The sequence below is a fragment of the Rhipicephalus microplus genome, chromosome 10 (assembly GCF_043290135.1).
Source record: "Rhipicephalus microplus isolate Deutch F79 chromosome 10, USDA_Rmic, whole genome shotgun sequence".
Lineage (NCBI taxonomy): Eukaryota > Metazoa > Arthropoda > Arachnida > Ixodida > Ixodidae > Rhipicephalus > Rhipicephalus microplus.
In genome coordinates this window covers 79126416-79142934 of record NC_134709.1, presented here as the reverse complement: position 1 = coordinate 79142934, position 16519 = coordinate 79126416, and the positions used below count along the sequence as shown (strand labels likewise).

The 16519-nt window shown below is 44.0% G+C and overlaps 1 protein-coding gene across 1 annotated transcript in view; it reads left to right on the top strand.

Moving 5' to 3' along the window:
- The window catches only part of LOC142774772 (protein O-mannosyl-transferase TMTC1-like), a 64054-nt gene extending 49999 nt beyond the window's left edge, over positions 1-14055 (top strand). The window contains exons 8-17 of the mRNA XM_075875806.1: positions 2262-2429; positions 2587-2700; positions 3185-3328; positions 5233-5444; positions 6391-6526; positions 7455-7599; positions 8580-8717; positions 9585-9707; positions 10625-10702; positions 10925-14055. Coding sequence (XP_075731921.1) covers positions 2262-2429; positions 2587-2700; positions 3185-3328; positions 5233-5444; positions 6391-6526; positions 7455-7599; positions 8580-8717; positions 9585-9707; positions 10625-10702; positions 10925-11062 — 1396 coding nt within the window. The 3' untranslated portion in view covers positions 11063-14055. The remainder of the gene's footprint in view (positions 1-2261; positions 2430-2586; positions 2701-3184; positions 3329-5232; positions 5445-6390; positions 6527-7454; positions 7600-8579; positions 8718-9584; positions 9708-10624; positions 10703-10924) is intronic.
- Positions 14056-16519: the final 2464 nt, after the last annotated feature.

The window sequence follows — 16519 nt, the reverse complement described above, 5'->3', positions numbered from 1 at the left end:
TTCATGATGTCGATGCCTAGGTAATTGCATCCCCAGTTGTTTTAGTAAATTCCCAGTTTGGTCGTCGGCACCCTCACTGTCATATCATAGTACATAGAATAGCACACAGAAACTAGTTGAAATAACATGTGAATGCACAGTTTTCGTGCAGCAGTTCACACTGTCATATCATGTTCACACGCAAATCTTTCTATTTCTACTCCATTTATTACACTAACAATTGATTTCATATCCCGGTTTCGATCTATCCCGATTTCATATCCCGAATTGATCTATCCCGGTTTCGTCTAAGTGCCTGTCAGGACTATATAGGTTGTGTTCGCGTGGTGTATATATCATGTTGCTCATGCATTCTGGCATGACAAACATGTGATACACTGAATGTCCAAAGCCAAGTTTAATGTTTTTTTTTTAAATTCAGCGCTGGGAAGAACATAACATCTATCTTTGCTGATAACTTACGTGTCCAGGGGGACACAAAGTGATACAGTAATGGTGGCTGTCAGCGGCCAAATTAATTAGGATTCAATAATTACCTTTTCAGGGATTGCAGTGGGCGGGCATATTCGTATTTTGAAGTGGGAGACAGTTGCGTTTCTAAACAATTACACGTTGGAAGAATTCTTCTAGCATTCTGTGCTCCGAAATATCGCGTGGAAACCTCATTGTGCTTAGCATTACTACACGTGCAAGACAGTCAGCACTAGGGCGAACGTACTTTTCGATTGGCCACGGTAGTTACGTGTAATCTGACAATGGGTAGAGGGCATTGGTAAAGATGACAACGGTTGCCCTTTTGATACAGGCTGGCGATACCAAGTTACGGCTGTTTGTCACATTGGGGAGAAGCATTACACCGATATATACAGCCCTGCATACGTATTGATGCAAGGTAAAATTAAACCTTACCGTGGCATACTTCGGGGAAGAGAAATGCTAGAGGAATTCCTCCACGTGTAGATGTTTCGAAACAAAACTGCCTCCAACTTTTCAATACAAAAATGTCTGCTTACTGTAGTCATTGAAAAGCTAATTACTAATGGCATCTTCGAGAAAGCGCACCGATGTGCACCAGTGTGCGCCGGTGGGTCTGTACGTATTCGATATATCGCACCGGCGCACACAAACCATCTTCGGTAACCAGGGCGCACCCTGTCGGGGAACTTCTTTTTTGCGTTGCTCCGAGGTGCTCCGAAAAAAATTGGTGGAGCGACGCTGTGCAATCCCAGCATTTGTTGCGTGCCGCGCTCAGAGCAGACGATCAGCAGGCGACGCGCAACGACTGGTATGGTGACAGCAAAAAAGATAGCGTGCCTCAAATTTTAGGAGGCTTGTTTGTCCAGTTCATTTGATGACGACAGTGAAGATGAAATTTCGCTAAGCTTGGGGACAAGGCACACCGATGAAGTACCGAAAGTCTGCAATTTCGTAGCGGAAACTGTCAAGCTTTACTTCGACGTGAGTACTTTTATATATACATATACTCTAAAGGTATGTGAACTTGAGCTTATGGGCTCTATTCATAGCGGAAAACAGCGCTCATCGTGTAGCAGACGATGCAAAAAGCCGAACAGAGCACAGGGGGGCGCAAATTCAAAGCGCACGCGTTACGCTAGGCGGCGCTAGCAGTGCGCACCAAAGCAGTGGATTTTCTCTTCGATATTTTCGTTAGCCCCTCCACATAACTTGGGCGTTCTGCCTCTTTTTGGTCTTGAGGAAATTATAGACTGCTCAGGGGCACAATTCCCGAAGAAGGTATAAATCATAGTAGATTGGGACACTGAAAGCTACAATTGTTGTCTCCCTTTAAGTCCCCCAGGATACATAAGTGTTCTCCAAAGGTGTTCTTCGTGTTCTTCCTAGTGCTGAAACTTAAGAAACCATGAAGAAAAACTTTGATCACCCGGTATAGTGAACTAGATCTTAAAACATGTATGACTTCATTTGCAACCAAATACGAAATAAGCGATGTATGCGACTCTTTTCTGGCTGCTTCCCATCGCATTGATTCCCAGACGGATTTTTTTTTTACACAAAACGCTGCGTATGATTCAGCTTTTAGCGTTGCGCTCATCTCGTCAAGCAATCAGTATCTTTTAGAGACATCAATATGAGCTTCTCATAATTCGAAGTTGGCATAGGCAAGACACAACTGTTGGTGTTTATTCGTTTGCCATCGTAATGTGTGGTTTCTTGTTTGATGTTCCATTTATATATTAGATGCCGCAAAGTTAGCTGCACTGCCATTCTCCTTATTACAGCATCGGCATGTCCCTGTTGGTGGCCGAAGGGCTGTGCCGCGTTCACATGCGGTGTTCTAGGGTGCTCCGGTGGTGTTCTACGAGCATCTGCTTCATTCTGGTGCTGCTTTTCGCTGCCCGCACCTGGAACAGGAACAGCGTGTGGGCGTCCCGAGAGGCCCTGTTCGAGTGGGTGAAATTCGTACTGTTTTCACGTGCAGTTCAGCTTTTGTTTAACATTCATTTTTCACCAAACGTAGAACGTGAATCAACATTGCACGCTTTCTTTTTTCTCTTTCGTTCAGTATATTTACATTAGGTGAATGATGCATTTTGTTTGTTTCAGATCCGGTGTAAGGGACCTTCCAGGAAACGCAAAGGTGCATTACAATTACGCTAATCTGCAGAAGGACATTGGGAACTCAGATTTGGCCGTCAAACACTACCGGCTAGCAATTGCGTGAGTTCTCGGTCGCTGTAATCTTGGCTCAACGCTTCTTACATGCAGTGTTCGTGTCCAGAAACATTCTTCATTTAGTGCTTATTTGTTTGTTTTTATGTACGAAGTGGTTTTCACACTTTTTGTCACCAAACGTCGCGTGACATTGAAGGACTGCACCACAAACCGGGTACTCCAATGACACCATCCGAATCATAAAATGAGGCATGCAGGTTTTAATACGACGTAATCCGGGCATTCGCACTAGGTATACCAGCCAAAGAAGCTATGTTTTTTTTTTTTAATATGGTCTGTGGCCAATAAACCTTCGAACGGGATTGCATTACCTACGCTTGTTCAGGCCCAGACAAGCGAAAACGAATATTTATTTTTACTGCGATTACTGAAGCCTTCGCTTGCGCTGGTGAGGACGTGGCATACTGTATCAGGTGATGAGGCGTAATGCGATAAGGTGATCTTTGAACACTTTTTCTGCTTCCCGCAGGTTGTGGCCAAATCACGCCAGCGCTCACAATAACTTGGGCACTGTGCTGACGTCAGCGGAGGAATCTGAACAACACTTCCGGTACGCCTTGAACGTGAATGCAAACCACCCAGGGGCTCATTTCAACCTGGCGAATATCTACAGGTACGTGTGACTTTTCTAGCAAGGTGTGGGTGTAGCGAGGTTAAAAACTGACAGGAAAAAGGCACACTTGAAACGAAACATTATTTTTTGTTGATTGTAAATATAAAGCCATTAAACAAAATTCAAAGCATATTTACGGAATCAATGAGGATGAGTGGGCCGAAGCGTCCGTCAATCTGTCCGTGCTTCCGTCCGTGGGTCCATACGTCTTTACGTGTGCCCGTTCGTTCATACGTTCTTGCATCCGTCTGGGCGTCAGTCCATCCGTTCGTGCGTCCGTTCTTCCGTCCGTCCGTGTGTTTGTCTGTCTGCCCACCTCGTTGTCTGTCCGTCCGTCCGTCCGTGCATACGTCCCTCCATCTAGTGAGCACTTCAAGTGCCGCCATCTCGCTTCTTTTCATCATATATTCATCTTATCCAAATAACGTCATCCAGCGGATAATTCAAGCACTAAACAAGAGTATGCACCACATTTCTTCCCTCAGCGCTTTGTTAGCACCGAGCGCGTGGCAACGACGCCATGCTACGTTTTTTGTAACATGTGGATACGCGGATATGATCCCGAGGGCGGGTAAGTGCCACTAGTATGCGGTTATCTCAAGGAGAATAATCCTTCTTGGGGTATGTGCCACACGTTATGTGCTACGACAACAGAACGCACAAGCCACGCCATAAGGAGCTTCGCCCCTAAAACACTTTGTCATATAGCGAAAAAAAAATGACCGCGTATTTGCCTGCTTCACTGCTAACGGCGTCGAAAGAGAATAGTCCTCTGCTTGCCTTGCTACATGAATCTTGGTCTCAATCTTGGCTACCTTTGATGCTCTGTTCTAGTACCATTTCTGTACGGCTTTGGTACTGCTCCAGCTAAGTTGCGCAATAGTTTGACGCGCATTTTATGCTTTAATGAAGTGCCAAGTTGCTTCCTGTGTCACTATTTAACGTACGCTTACGTTCATTTTGACGCTTGTTCAGGCGCCGTCGAGTTTGACTGACGTACACCAGTCACGCAGTGTGCGTCAACCGACTGCACACGAAAGCTGAAAAAGACTCCAGAACTTTGAAGATATGGCAAAAAGACATAAACGAGAGTTATTGGAAGTTATTGTTTCAACAAATTTGGCATAAAACACACCAGGAAGCCGTCTCTTGCTTTATTCTACTGTTATATAGACTATCTTCACGAGTAGTGCGATGCGGTAGTGTGTTATCTGTTTTTGATTTTTTTTCTATATGTGGAAATGTTATTGGCAACACGTGATGTTTCCGTTGCTTTATATTGGCAATTACCACAAAGTATGGTTGAGTTAGAGTCTACTAAAAGAGAGGAGTGCCCGGTCCCAGCTTCGAAAAATGAAGCCCAAACAGGATCAACCCGCTTGTGGCACCGCGGTTGGTAGTCTGCGTTGTGTCGTCGATTTAAGAGTTGCGGGGGGATCCGAAAGCGGTAAAATTCCCGCTTCTCACTCAAAAGGCCCAAGTTAGAATCGCAACTGTAGATGGCGCATTTTATTGTAAGTGTCACCTGTACAGCTATATTGGTTTGGCTTTGTTTCTTGAATCTTACTTTAGTGTGCTACGCACTGCAAAAAAATGCGCAAAATTTGAAGTAATGAAGATGATGGTGATAAGTGGAGTTTGACGTCCCAAAACCATCATATGGTTCAGAGAGACGCCGTAGTGTAGGCCTCCGAAAATTCTGACCACCTGGGCTTCTTTAACTAGCACCCAAATCAAAGCACACGGGCCTGCACCATTTTCGCCTCCATCAAAAATGCAGTCGCCGCTGCCGGGATTTGTTCCCGCAACCTGCAGGTCAGCAGCCGAGTACCTTAGTCACTGGACCACCATGCTGCGGCGAAAAAGGAGAAACTTGACAGTTAGCGTTCTTTTCCCACGTGCAGCAAGCAAGGCCAAAAGGACGTCGCAAGAGCCCTGCTGGAACGTGCGGTGGAGCTTGATCCAGACTTCTGCGAGGCGTACTCGTCACTTGCGGCCCTCATGGCTGAAAAAGGTGACCTGGCTGAAGCGGAAAGGTTGCACCAGATGGCGTTGCGCAGCGATGACCGAAATGCGGATGCCCGCAACAACTACGGCACATTCCTTCAGTCACACGGTGAGGCCGGCTGTACTGTGGCTTCTATTCATTCCTATTAGGTTCACAGTCATGCTATGTACAAAGGGTGTTAAGTACTTCTTCAATAGCTAAATAACTGGTCACTCCTCTGGTAAGCTGTATCTATGCCAAAGCAGGCAAACACTTGAAATTTGTTCCTCCAATGTATGACAAGATTTGATATTGATACGTGTGGTTGAACGTCTCAAAACCACTATACGGTTTAGAGAGACGCCGTAGAATAGGCCTACAAAAATTCCGACCACCTGGGGTTCTTTGACGTGCACCCAAATCTGAGCACACAGGCCTACACCATTTTCGCTTCCATTGAAAATGCATTCACTGGTGCCGGGATTCGATCCCGCGACCTGTGGGTCAGCATCCGAGTACCTTAGCCACTAGACCACCGCGGAGAGGCAACGTATGACAAGTTTCCTGAGGTCCCATTTCAACGTACAGGTGACAATTCTACCCCTGCACAGGGTAGCCAGCCAGTCTAAGAACTGGCTAACCTCCCTGTCATTCCGCTTAAACTTTCTTCCTCCTCCTCCTTCCTAATAAGACGGCTGGAGGCATTTCCTGATTCAATATTCAGACGTTATATTTTTAGCACGTCCTTCGACCTTTCTAACGGTATAAACATGATATGGTGCAGGAGCAGTAAAATAATGAAGCGTTTGGAAGCACTGCTGCATGGCACGTTTGTCGATAATAATTTCAAACAGCGAACTTGAAAATTCCAAGCGAGCAAAATTGCTGAAAAGACAGATTGTAGAGTTGTTCAACAAAAACGGCTGTTGGTACTGAAGTATGTACCTGTCGATTCGCACAATTGACACCCTGATTTTTTAATTTTTCATTTCTAATATAATTTAAATTACTTGTTGCATTATTCTGCCCTTTGATGTTTTTATTCAAGTAATCATGGATATGCTTTTTTGTGCAGGCCGTGCTGAGGAGGCCATGGCACAGTATGAGCAAGCTCTCGACATCCATCAAAACCACACCGTGGCACTATTGAACGCAGCTAGAAGCCTTCACAGCATGAACCTCAACATGCAGGCCGAGAGTCTCTACAAGAGGTCAGCCAGTATACCAACAGCCGACCTTGGTGCATAGAACTACATTAACCTATCAATTTCCCGGTTGTTGTGACAACATACTGACCACATGTTATAACAGCTGACCTAAATAGAGGATCAATTGATTAAATTTCCTGGCAGGTTCTTTTGCAACCTATACATATTACTGATGCCACTGAACCATCAGAACCACGCCCAGTGCCTCAACTCAATAGTTTCTTACGTTTTCAATTCAGCGGGCCAAGTCGCAGTAGAGCTTTAAGAAAGGTGAGCGTTGGTTGAAAACGTCGTAAGCCAAATATTCTCAGCATAGACCAATGTTATTGAAGGCCACTAGCTGGTCCATGTTGTTAGGGGGGAAATCTGAACAAGATACCGTCACTGAGTGTTCGTGTTCCAGTGATGGCTTTCTTACAAGACGCTTCCTCGTAGTTAACATAATGTAATGTATTACTCGTGTGTTACGTAATACTTTCCTTGACGTGTCTTTGTAGGAACTGCGCATCGATGCCCTCTAGTGCATTCTAGCCTTTCAGATAGCACTAGTGTTACAATTAGTGCTTCAGATGTATTTTGTAGGTAACACTGATGTTGCCTTATTATTCACGTTGTCAATTTGAATAAATGAGTTTCTGAGTGACATCTACCATTGCATGACATCACGAGTATCAGGGAGTGAGTTTTCCAACCATGTTTCAAAAGCTTGGCTTCCTAAAAAATAACTTTTGACACATCGTATCAGAGTTGTTTTTCATCGTATATACAAATGATTGTGTAGAGCAAATGTGGGACGGTCGCTCAAGAAGCCTCACTAAACGTACGTTGCCATTAAGCCAGCACCATGCACGCTATACGTGAATCTGGCATACAGGTCGAATTTTCGCAGTTTCAGTTTCGTTGATATCATGTGTTCTTTTTTTAAGCACAGGGCCCTCGCTGTTGAGCCGGATCCACAGGTGATGGACAACCTGGCTGTGTTCTACGTCAACGCTGGCCGCCTGGCCGAAGCAAGAGAGCTGTTTGAGGATATTCACAGGCGTTTCCCGGAGCACCGTGAAAGCAAGGTTCACCATGTGAGTCAGAGACGCCAAGCGTAACTTCAATTCTACCAATAAAATCTTTGTTAACACCTAGTATGTGGCATCATTGGCCTTCGCGCACTGCTCCTTTTCACAAGAGAGAAACATCAGACTAGAAATGGCAGACTATTTCTGTTCTATTCCTATGACTAACTTATGCACATAAGATCTTTTGTCTTTTTTGCTATTTACTGTCAGGCGAGATGGCTGTACTAAATAATAAGCACAGTTTTAAGTACAGACTATAGTTCATTGCCTCTTAAACACAAAAGAGCCGCCAGAATTGTAAACGTATTTCCAATAAACTGACCCAACTTTCTCTGTTGATGTCTGCGACACACCGTGAACGGCTGAAAGCATTTGTGTTTGTAGCGTGACTTTCATGCAAAAATTTAGTTTAGAAAGGCAGTGACGTAATACCAGCCAAGGTGGTACAAGAGTACCGGACGCGTGTGCATGCATTTAAATCAACTTAAATCCTCTCAAGGTGCATGGTTGAGAAAAAAGAATAATGAATTCTTCAAAATATAGAATACATTTTTGAAAGTGTGTGCAATAAAAGAAGGGGTATATTTGTGACTGTGTGAGGTTGACGTTAAGGTAATTTTGAATTATATGTTACGAGAGGTGAAAGGCGTGCTGATGTTCGTTGCTGCAGGAGCTGTTTAGGCACTGCTGCATTCATACGTGTTAAATATCTGCATTTCTATGAGTGAACGTGTTTGTATTCGTGCTTCACTATGTAGAGGCTATAAATGAGTACTGTACCGATTTAGCGTGCTGTGGAAAGCAGATTATGGTGTATTCATGGTAATAAGGGCTGCAGCGCGAGCACGAAGGTGCTAGAAGAAACGGGAAACGAAAGGCGAGGCAAGGCACCTTCGTGCTCGCGCTGCAGCCCTTATTACCATGAATTCCAACCAACTAGCCCAAATAGCCGTTCTTATGGTGTATTACTTTAACTTTATTTTCAGGCTCAGCTCCTGATTCAGCTCAGAAGTTTTCAAGCAGCTGAAGACCTCCTACTGGATGTGATTGAACACAACAGCACCAACAGAGGAGCATTGCACACGGCTGCCCTTTTATACAACCACATCAACCACACAGTCGAGGTACTTGTTACCTTATACCGAATTAGATAACCAATTTGTTTTGTTTGTGTGCGAACCAAGCATTTGTTTCTGCGCGGGATATCACTTGCTTGTCAATGTTTTGTTTGCGTGCGGGTACTTAAAACCACTCCTCTTTATTTGCCCTCAGCATTTTCCACAGAAACATATCACTGGCCTTCGTACGTTATATTATTTCGCCCAATGTAATAGCGCGGGTAAATCTGCAGTCCCAGTAATAATGTTTCACGTTATGCCTATAACTCAGGTAACTTAATTTTTCTGCGAGAAATAAATGGTTTCATTTTTTTGCACTACGTCACTGTAAAGAAAATAATGAGCAAGCATGCGATTTTGTTTTTATTGTCACACATGCTTCAGGCAGCAAGCAGTAACTGGTGATTAACATCTCAAGATAATTTAAGTACCTAGCAAGTAGCCAAATTGTGGGCTGGGTTGTGGAGTGGCCAAGTTTCGTATGTAGACGTTGAACCGAGATGTGATTCAGTACTTTTCTCAGATCTGCTTACCCATTGTTTGTAGAAGGCGACTTATTTGTCGTTAAATTACATTGAGAATTCCGCACGGGGTGCTCTATAACTACGGTACTGTTGAAGAGACCGTAAAAAGCGCCCTAATTGAAATAACGCCTAAAAATACGTAAATAATTTGTGTGATTTTACAAGAACTTGTCTTATACATCTTTTTTTACCTAAATAAACAATATGCCAATAGTATACAGCAAATTAAGTTGCCCACGCTGTCCTGAATACAATTATTAATTTTCCGAACTGCTATACCTTCTCGCACTAACGTTTATGATCAGTGGATTAGTCATCACGTTGCTAATATTTCTCTCTTATATTTCAGGCACTGGACTACATTTTGAAGGCTCTGAAGCTATGCGATGTTGATGACCTGCGTTGTGCGAAAATACACAGTGATCACGGTGACATACTGAAGGACTTGGGCGACCTCAGCTCGTCGGCAAAGGTTGGTTCTTTGAATGATGATTTTTTACTGAATTAGCCTATGTTTCTAATCGAACTGGCTTGAACTGATTAATTCTGTTGCGAAAGAAGAACATAAACTTTATTTGTCGAATCCAGACGATTCGAGTCCGGCGTTTTTTAGTGGGCCTGGGCACCCACCGCGGATGTGGTTCCGAGACCTTGTCTCGAAGCGGCTTCCTCGGCACGCTGAACGGCCCAGAGTTGTGCTGTCAGGTTCGAGTTGCGAAAGGTTTAAGTTTTTATAATGTATGAGATTTCGTTTCATTAAATTCAGCCAAAGGTGATAGTTATGCGGTAATTTGGAAATACCTTTGCGTGGGCAGAAAGGTGTGCATACAAGGTAACAAAATTAGCGAAAATATTGTAAAAGTATAATTTTAGGTCAAGAAGCAGCTGTTTCATAAAAACGGAGTTTTTTTTAATCTGGCCAAATTTTTACTCGGAGCAAATAAACATTTTAAAGATAGTAGTGTGAAAACGTTTCAACCGAAATCAAAGAGTAACATAATGCAATATCGCTGTATAAAGCTATAATACTACTCATACATATTTGGTTTTTATGAATACAAAAATATTTTATCCACGAACAAACATTTTATAAGGTTACGTCTTTGATCGTTCACTCAATATTGTTGTTCGTTTGCTTTCTATAGAAGTGCTGTGTCGTCAAGGGCTGAAATAAAGCTGAAAAGTTTTCTGTGCAAATGTTTCAGAGAAAATAAAAGATGAGTGCCACAGAATTGTGGATTTCTTTTGAATTGTTTTCCTAAGAGACAGTCGTCCGGCGTGCATCTAAAGATGACCACTTATATTATGTCATTATTATTCCCCCTACGTGTTCCTCATATAGTAACATACATAAAAAAACAGAAAAGGCCATTTTGTTTTCTGTTTCAGAGTTACGAAGTGGCCATTCGTCTGGATTCTGGTCTTGCTCACGCTCATCTGAATCTCGCTGTGATCAGACACTTGGAGGTCAGCATTGAAGTTGCGATATTTGGTAGAACATTCCGAAAATCTGTTTTATCATGCTTCAATATTCATTTTCTTCGCCGAAACACACAATACTTGTTCGCTTATTCCTTGTGTTTTCTCTTACAAGAACTGCACTTGTGCATAAACAACTGATTATCCGACGCAAAAAAATTTCATGTGCGATCTACTGGCTAACATTTTGTGTTAACCATTGTCTCACAGAGTGACTACCAAGGTGCCTTTCGACACTATCAAGTTGCCCACTCATTAGACCCAGAGAACAAGCTCATTACAGACAACATGGCGAAGTTGAGGCGACGAATCACCAGGCCACTCACGCCTTTCCATGACTGTGTATAGGGTGGATACTTCAAGACGGAGTGCAGTTACCATGCAGCTTCTCGGCGTATAGACATTGACGCTTTGGGCGGTGCCTCTTCATCTGGATTCACGGTGTCGCGCTTTGTAGATCCTGAAGACTTTGCCAGTGAGCATGTAGATGTTCTTGGTCTAATTATTAGTAATTCAAGCGTTATAGGTGTATTTATTTTATCAACTGTGCTTCAAACATTACGTCCTCTTTCACAGTGCTAAGATGTCCCCCCCCAAATTGTGACATTTTATATTTGTAATAGAAGGGTTGATAACTATTCAACGGGCTTTTTTTTTATTATACACCGCGCAACTCTTTTAAATTGACGAGGCTTGATGCAGTACTTACCTTCCTCTAATGTCCACAGTGTCACACAGTGATTTTCATGGAGTGATCATCGCCTCACCACACCATGTTTCTTTGCAAAGTTCATGTGTTGATTAAAATGATTGATTGATATATTAGGCTTCACGTCCCAAAGCCAGCATATGATTATGAGAGACGCTTATGAAAGATTATGGGGCGTACAGCATTTTCGCCTCCATCGAAAATGTTTAAAAAAAGTTTAACAATTTTGAGTACTTGGTACTCAACTATGAGAGAGCAGTGAGCCATCCCGCTAGCACCCTTGAACGCTGGTACTTCAGTGTGTCTGTTCATCATCAAAAATGTAGCCCCCGCAGCCCGGATTCAGCAGCTGGGTACCTTAGTTACTAGACCACTTCGGCGGGGCTACGTTAATCAGATTGCTCCTGCTTTCATAGTTGATTGCAGAAATACTCTTATTTATTGTTTTTTTGCGTGCAAAACAAATAAAACTGCACAGGAGTTTCGCACACAAATTTCTTATACACGAAAACTTTTAAATTGTTCTTGTGGAATTTTAAAATTAACTCGAAAAAAAGTGAATGACGACTATAATTTTTGTCAAGTATTTTGGTCTTTACACCATTTCAAAAAGAACTTAAAAACAAGAACCTTGATTACCAACCGATTGTGCCAGCTGTGCGAAACCTATTTATCTTCGGCCTTCTTGTCAGTACTTCTGTAGTTTGCTGTTGTGAAATGTACCACTTCTTTGAGCAGTGTCACAAAACTATGCAACAACGTGCCTATATTTCCGACTGTCAGTGTTGCTGGTGGGGGAGCCATGGCAACGTAACTCTCTCAAAGTGCAACAGATTTGCTCACGCCTTGTTGCTCTTACTGAATCGTGATGTGCGTCGTCAATCACGGAGGCTTACGAATTGAGTGAAGTTCGAATGCAGCAGTGGCAGGACACAAAAAAATTTCGCGCAAAACGTCTGACGTCATCACCAGATTGCAGCGCGTGTATACATTGATCTTGTTTGTGTGACCTACAACGAGTGTGCAAAATCTGTGTATGTCCTGCTTTACAGGACGCAATGCAGGCGAACGTCCTTAGCTGCTGAGTGTCTGCTTGTGTAAATTGGTAGTTGTTCTTTTTCATTGTGCTGAGAACAACAGAGAGTTGAACTGGTTGATGAGCATTTACGATAACCGAAATGGAGGCATGTACGCACGAACACAAGAGAAGCGATCAAGACAACACAAACACCGTGTTCCTGTTGCCTTTGCCTGTTCTGTCGTCGCATTGCTCCTTTTGCCACCGAGTTGTTGCCTCGTGAAGGATCTACGTAGAATAACATTTATTTTACGCATATTTTGGTAACCTTTACAAATTCGCAATAGACTATTTCTTGGTGTGTTTGCATTATTTTCAGGTCAGTGAAAACAGGGCGGCACAGAAGCAGACGCACATCAAAATGTTGCGAGTTCATCTGTTCCCGAGTTCCTTCGGCCTTCTTCATAGGACAGCAGTGCCACACTCGCTGAATGCTGTTCGTAACGCTCAACGCTATCTATCCGCCATCACAGCAGTGGTAGTAGCGCATACGCAGTCTGTTTTTTAGCGGCAGCATACAGTTGTGTGATAGCGTGCAACAACAGCTGTTAAATCGTGGTAAAGCTCGAAGCAACACAAAGGGCTGAGTACGTATGATGAAAGAAGGTGTATAAAATTACCGTCACCACAAGGAGAAGTGAACGCTTGCTCAAGGGCATGGGTGTGATACGAATGGACTAATAGCCCCCTCCCTGCCCTATATGCCACTAATTTTTGGTCAGTTGCTCCTAAGGATCGTGATAAAGTGCACTGTCTATTAGTCTATCTGCACCGGAGACAATGCGAATGACATTTCTTGTGTGATTGTGAGAAAATTGTGACCCGCGTTACGTTATCAGCGTAATTATGTGCACGTGGCTTATGTAGAAAGTAAAAATGCTGTCCAAGAATACAGGTGAGCTTTAAGTGGCTTTCGCGCACCTTACGGGGCAGTAACCCAAAATGGGTGTTGATGGCGTACCATATATATAGGTGTTAACCCTATCCAAAACGTTTCAAACGCTGAATATGTTGCCTTCCTTCCACTATAGCCGCGTAACGAAGTCCTAAAGGCCGGATGACCTTGCAGGAGCCGTTGTTTGCGTCGCCTTACTTCACCAGAGCCTGGCAAAGGTAGACCTATTTCCAGGAAGCTGTCTCACTGTGTGAATAATCCTGTCAATGCTAGCATGTTCTCGGCGTTCATCGATATTACTGCCCACTGACGTGCAATGATCCGAATTGATGTGCTCATATAGTCCACGATAAGCGATGTCATCGAGCTCTGGGAGTTTTCATGTATAGCTGTGGTCTAAGAGATAAGTCAAAGTTTTTCTTAACGTCGAATAACTTAATCTATGTTTCGTAGACCTATTTTCAATATTGCACATTGGGAGAAATTCGCACACTCCTTTGTTTCATGTGTGCGCTTGTTTGTCACCGCATGTAATAGAGTGTCATTGTTAGAATTGTTATCTCATGCCTGTCTGACTCAGTGTTTTCATCCGTAGCAAGTTTGTAAAAGACTTCATGTTGTCATGTCTCACACTAAAAAAATGTGATGTCTTCATGAAACTTTGTCTCTTTTTCAGAGAGTATTCTGATAGCCATATTGTTTTATTTTTGTTTCGCAAGAGTGCGAGTCATCACATTTAGTCCAGCCCTCCGTCTGTACACGGCCTCAAAGTTTACCTCTAGTGCACGCTCTTCTAGATATTCTGTGTAGATTTACCAGCCTGTCATGGTTATTAACTGTGACTTCATTACAGTGATCTCGAAAAACACTTATGAAGATAAGCACTGATGATGTACACATGAAACTGATGGTGTCAAAAAAAAACTAGACACAATTCAACTAGGTCATGGTGCGTGATCATTCGGCCACACATGTTCAGTTGTACGGTATTCGCACTTTTTTAGACCTTCAGCACCTGTTTTATTTAGCGTATTTCCACACTAACGTGCCTTAGGTACAATAGGCAAAATAAAAACATTGCTGAATCGCCTTCTCACATGCCATCAGTGCTCACAGACAAGGCAGCCTCGTTATCAATCGCGCAAAAATGGAGGAAACAAACTACAGTAAATTAAGAATCTCAATTGTTAAAAAAAATCAGATGACCTATGACATTAATAAGTCTTACTTTTTTCTGTTTTTTATCTGGCCTGTTGCACACCTAAAAAATAGAAACACTGGCATCAGCAAATTACCTATCCTCAGCATGAACACTAAGTTGTGGATGAACAAGCGATGCCTTAAGTCGAAGAACATCCTGGGTAATGTTGCTACTAAATCAGTTGGCTACAATGGCAGCTGTAATGCGCGCAGCGCTTCCCCATGGATTGTTGCTACAGCTTCAGACGAACAATCCTCCGCGTATTCCGATTATGCGCCCCACTCAACCTCTTCCGTTTTCCCATTTCCGTATCACGAACCATCGCAGTATACTCATACGTATACCAGCAACAACAATACCTTGCCTCGCGTATGAGCAGGTGCCGAACAAAGAAACATAAAAATCCTGACACGGGAAAGCAGCGAAGCGAGCAGAAGTGAGATTGCCGCATTCTTCGGCCCCCCACTTTGGTCTTCCGAGGGACCACACGCTGCAGACTCGTCTATTCTTTTCCGAGAAACCACTTTCACTGCACCACTTTTTCTTCCGATTTGATCTTTCCAACAATCTTGATTTTCGGGGGGCGATAGCTGTTATACTGATACCCTTGACAAAATTTTGCCGTTAGTGTCACAGTCATGTTCTCTATTAAGTTTGTATTGATAACATTATCGACGCATCTAATGTTCTATACCCGTGGGTAAAGGCATGTGAGCAGGGGCGATGAAGCTTGCTAAAGAGAGAGAGAATAAAATGAGGGAAAGGCAGGAAGGTTAACCAGAAAATGGAGCATCCGGTTTGCTTCTCTGCACTAGGGGAAGGGGGAATGGGGAAGAAGGATGGGAAAGAAATCGAAGAGGGAAATAGATGCGCGCAAAAAAAGCGGGGGGGGGGGGGGCTGTGGTGTTATATTCTATACAATAGGCCACTGCTACGCAGAAAGTTCAGTAAGGCTTTCACTGATTTTCTGTGAGCAAACAAATTATGTCGCCTTTCAAGCACTTATTGTTCAGACAAAGATCTGTCGTCAAGGCGAGCTAACGCGGCAGCTAGTTGCCGTCTTTGCACGCTGTAACGAGGGCAGAGATAGAGAACGCGCTCTATCGTTTCATCGCTGCCGCAATGACCGCAAGCAGCACTGTCTTCCATGCCGATTCGGAAGGCGAAAACTTTGGTGAAGGCGGCACCAAGCGATAGTCGGCAAAGCACCGTTGTCTCGAGTCAAAAGAGTCCAGGCGTAGGCCGGAGTTGACGAGACGTGTCCAGTCTATGCAGTCGCGTGTGCCGTAAGCACTCGGCGTTCCACAGCAGAGAAGAAATGTGACCAGGCCATCTCTGTCGCATGGAGAGCGAACGTGGAAACGTCATTCATAGTTCGAAGCTTACCGTTGTTGCGAAAGACGGAGACGCCAACACGGTCCCGAAGGCGCCACTGCTTTCAACTCCGCCGGGAAGGTCACCAGCCGTTTGGTAGCGTATGTTTCTCAGCTCGCGACTGCTTCTGCGCAGAGCTGATAAGACGAGCGGACGAGACGACGGTGAGTTAAATAAGGTTTATGTACAGCATATATACAGAGGCGTTACAATTTCGGCACTGGGGCCGACAGAGACTCGAAGAGCCGAGCTCTCCTCTCTAACACATAGGTCAGCTTTTCGCCTAAGACCGCCGACTCACACACATGTCGGCTCTCCGACATGGGGACTCCTCTCTCATAGGACCGCCGATCGCGACGCGCCGCAGGGCTTCTTTTATTTGCACCGGGTCCAACCAAAATGTCCAATCAGAAGCGCCGCTGGTCGTCAGGGCAGACTCCTCCAATGGGGTCGCCGCGCAATGCGTCAGACCCCCAGACATGAAGACGCCAGTTGTTTACTCGACGGGTCGCTTGCCGAGGCTGACTCACTGCACGTGCACGCCAGAG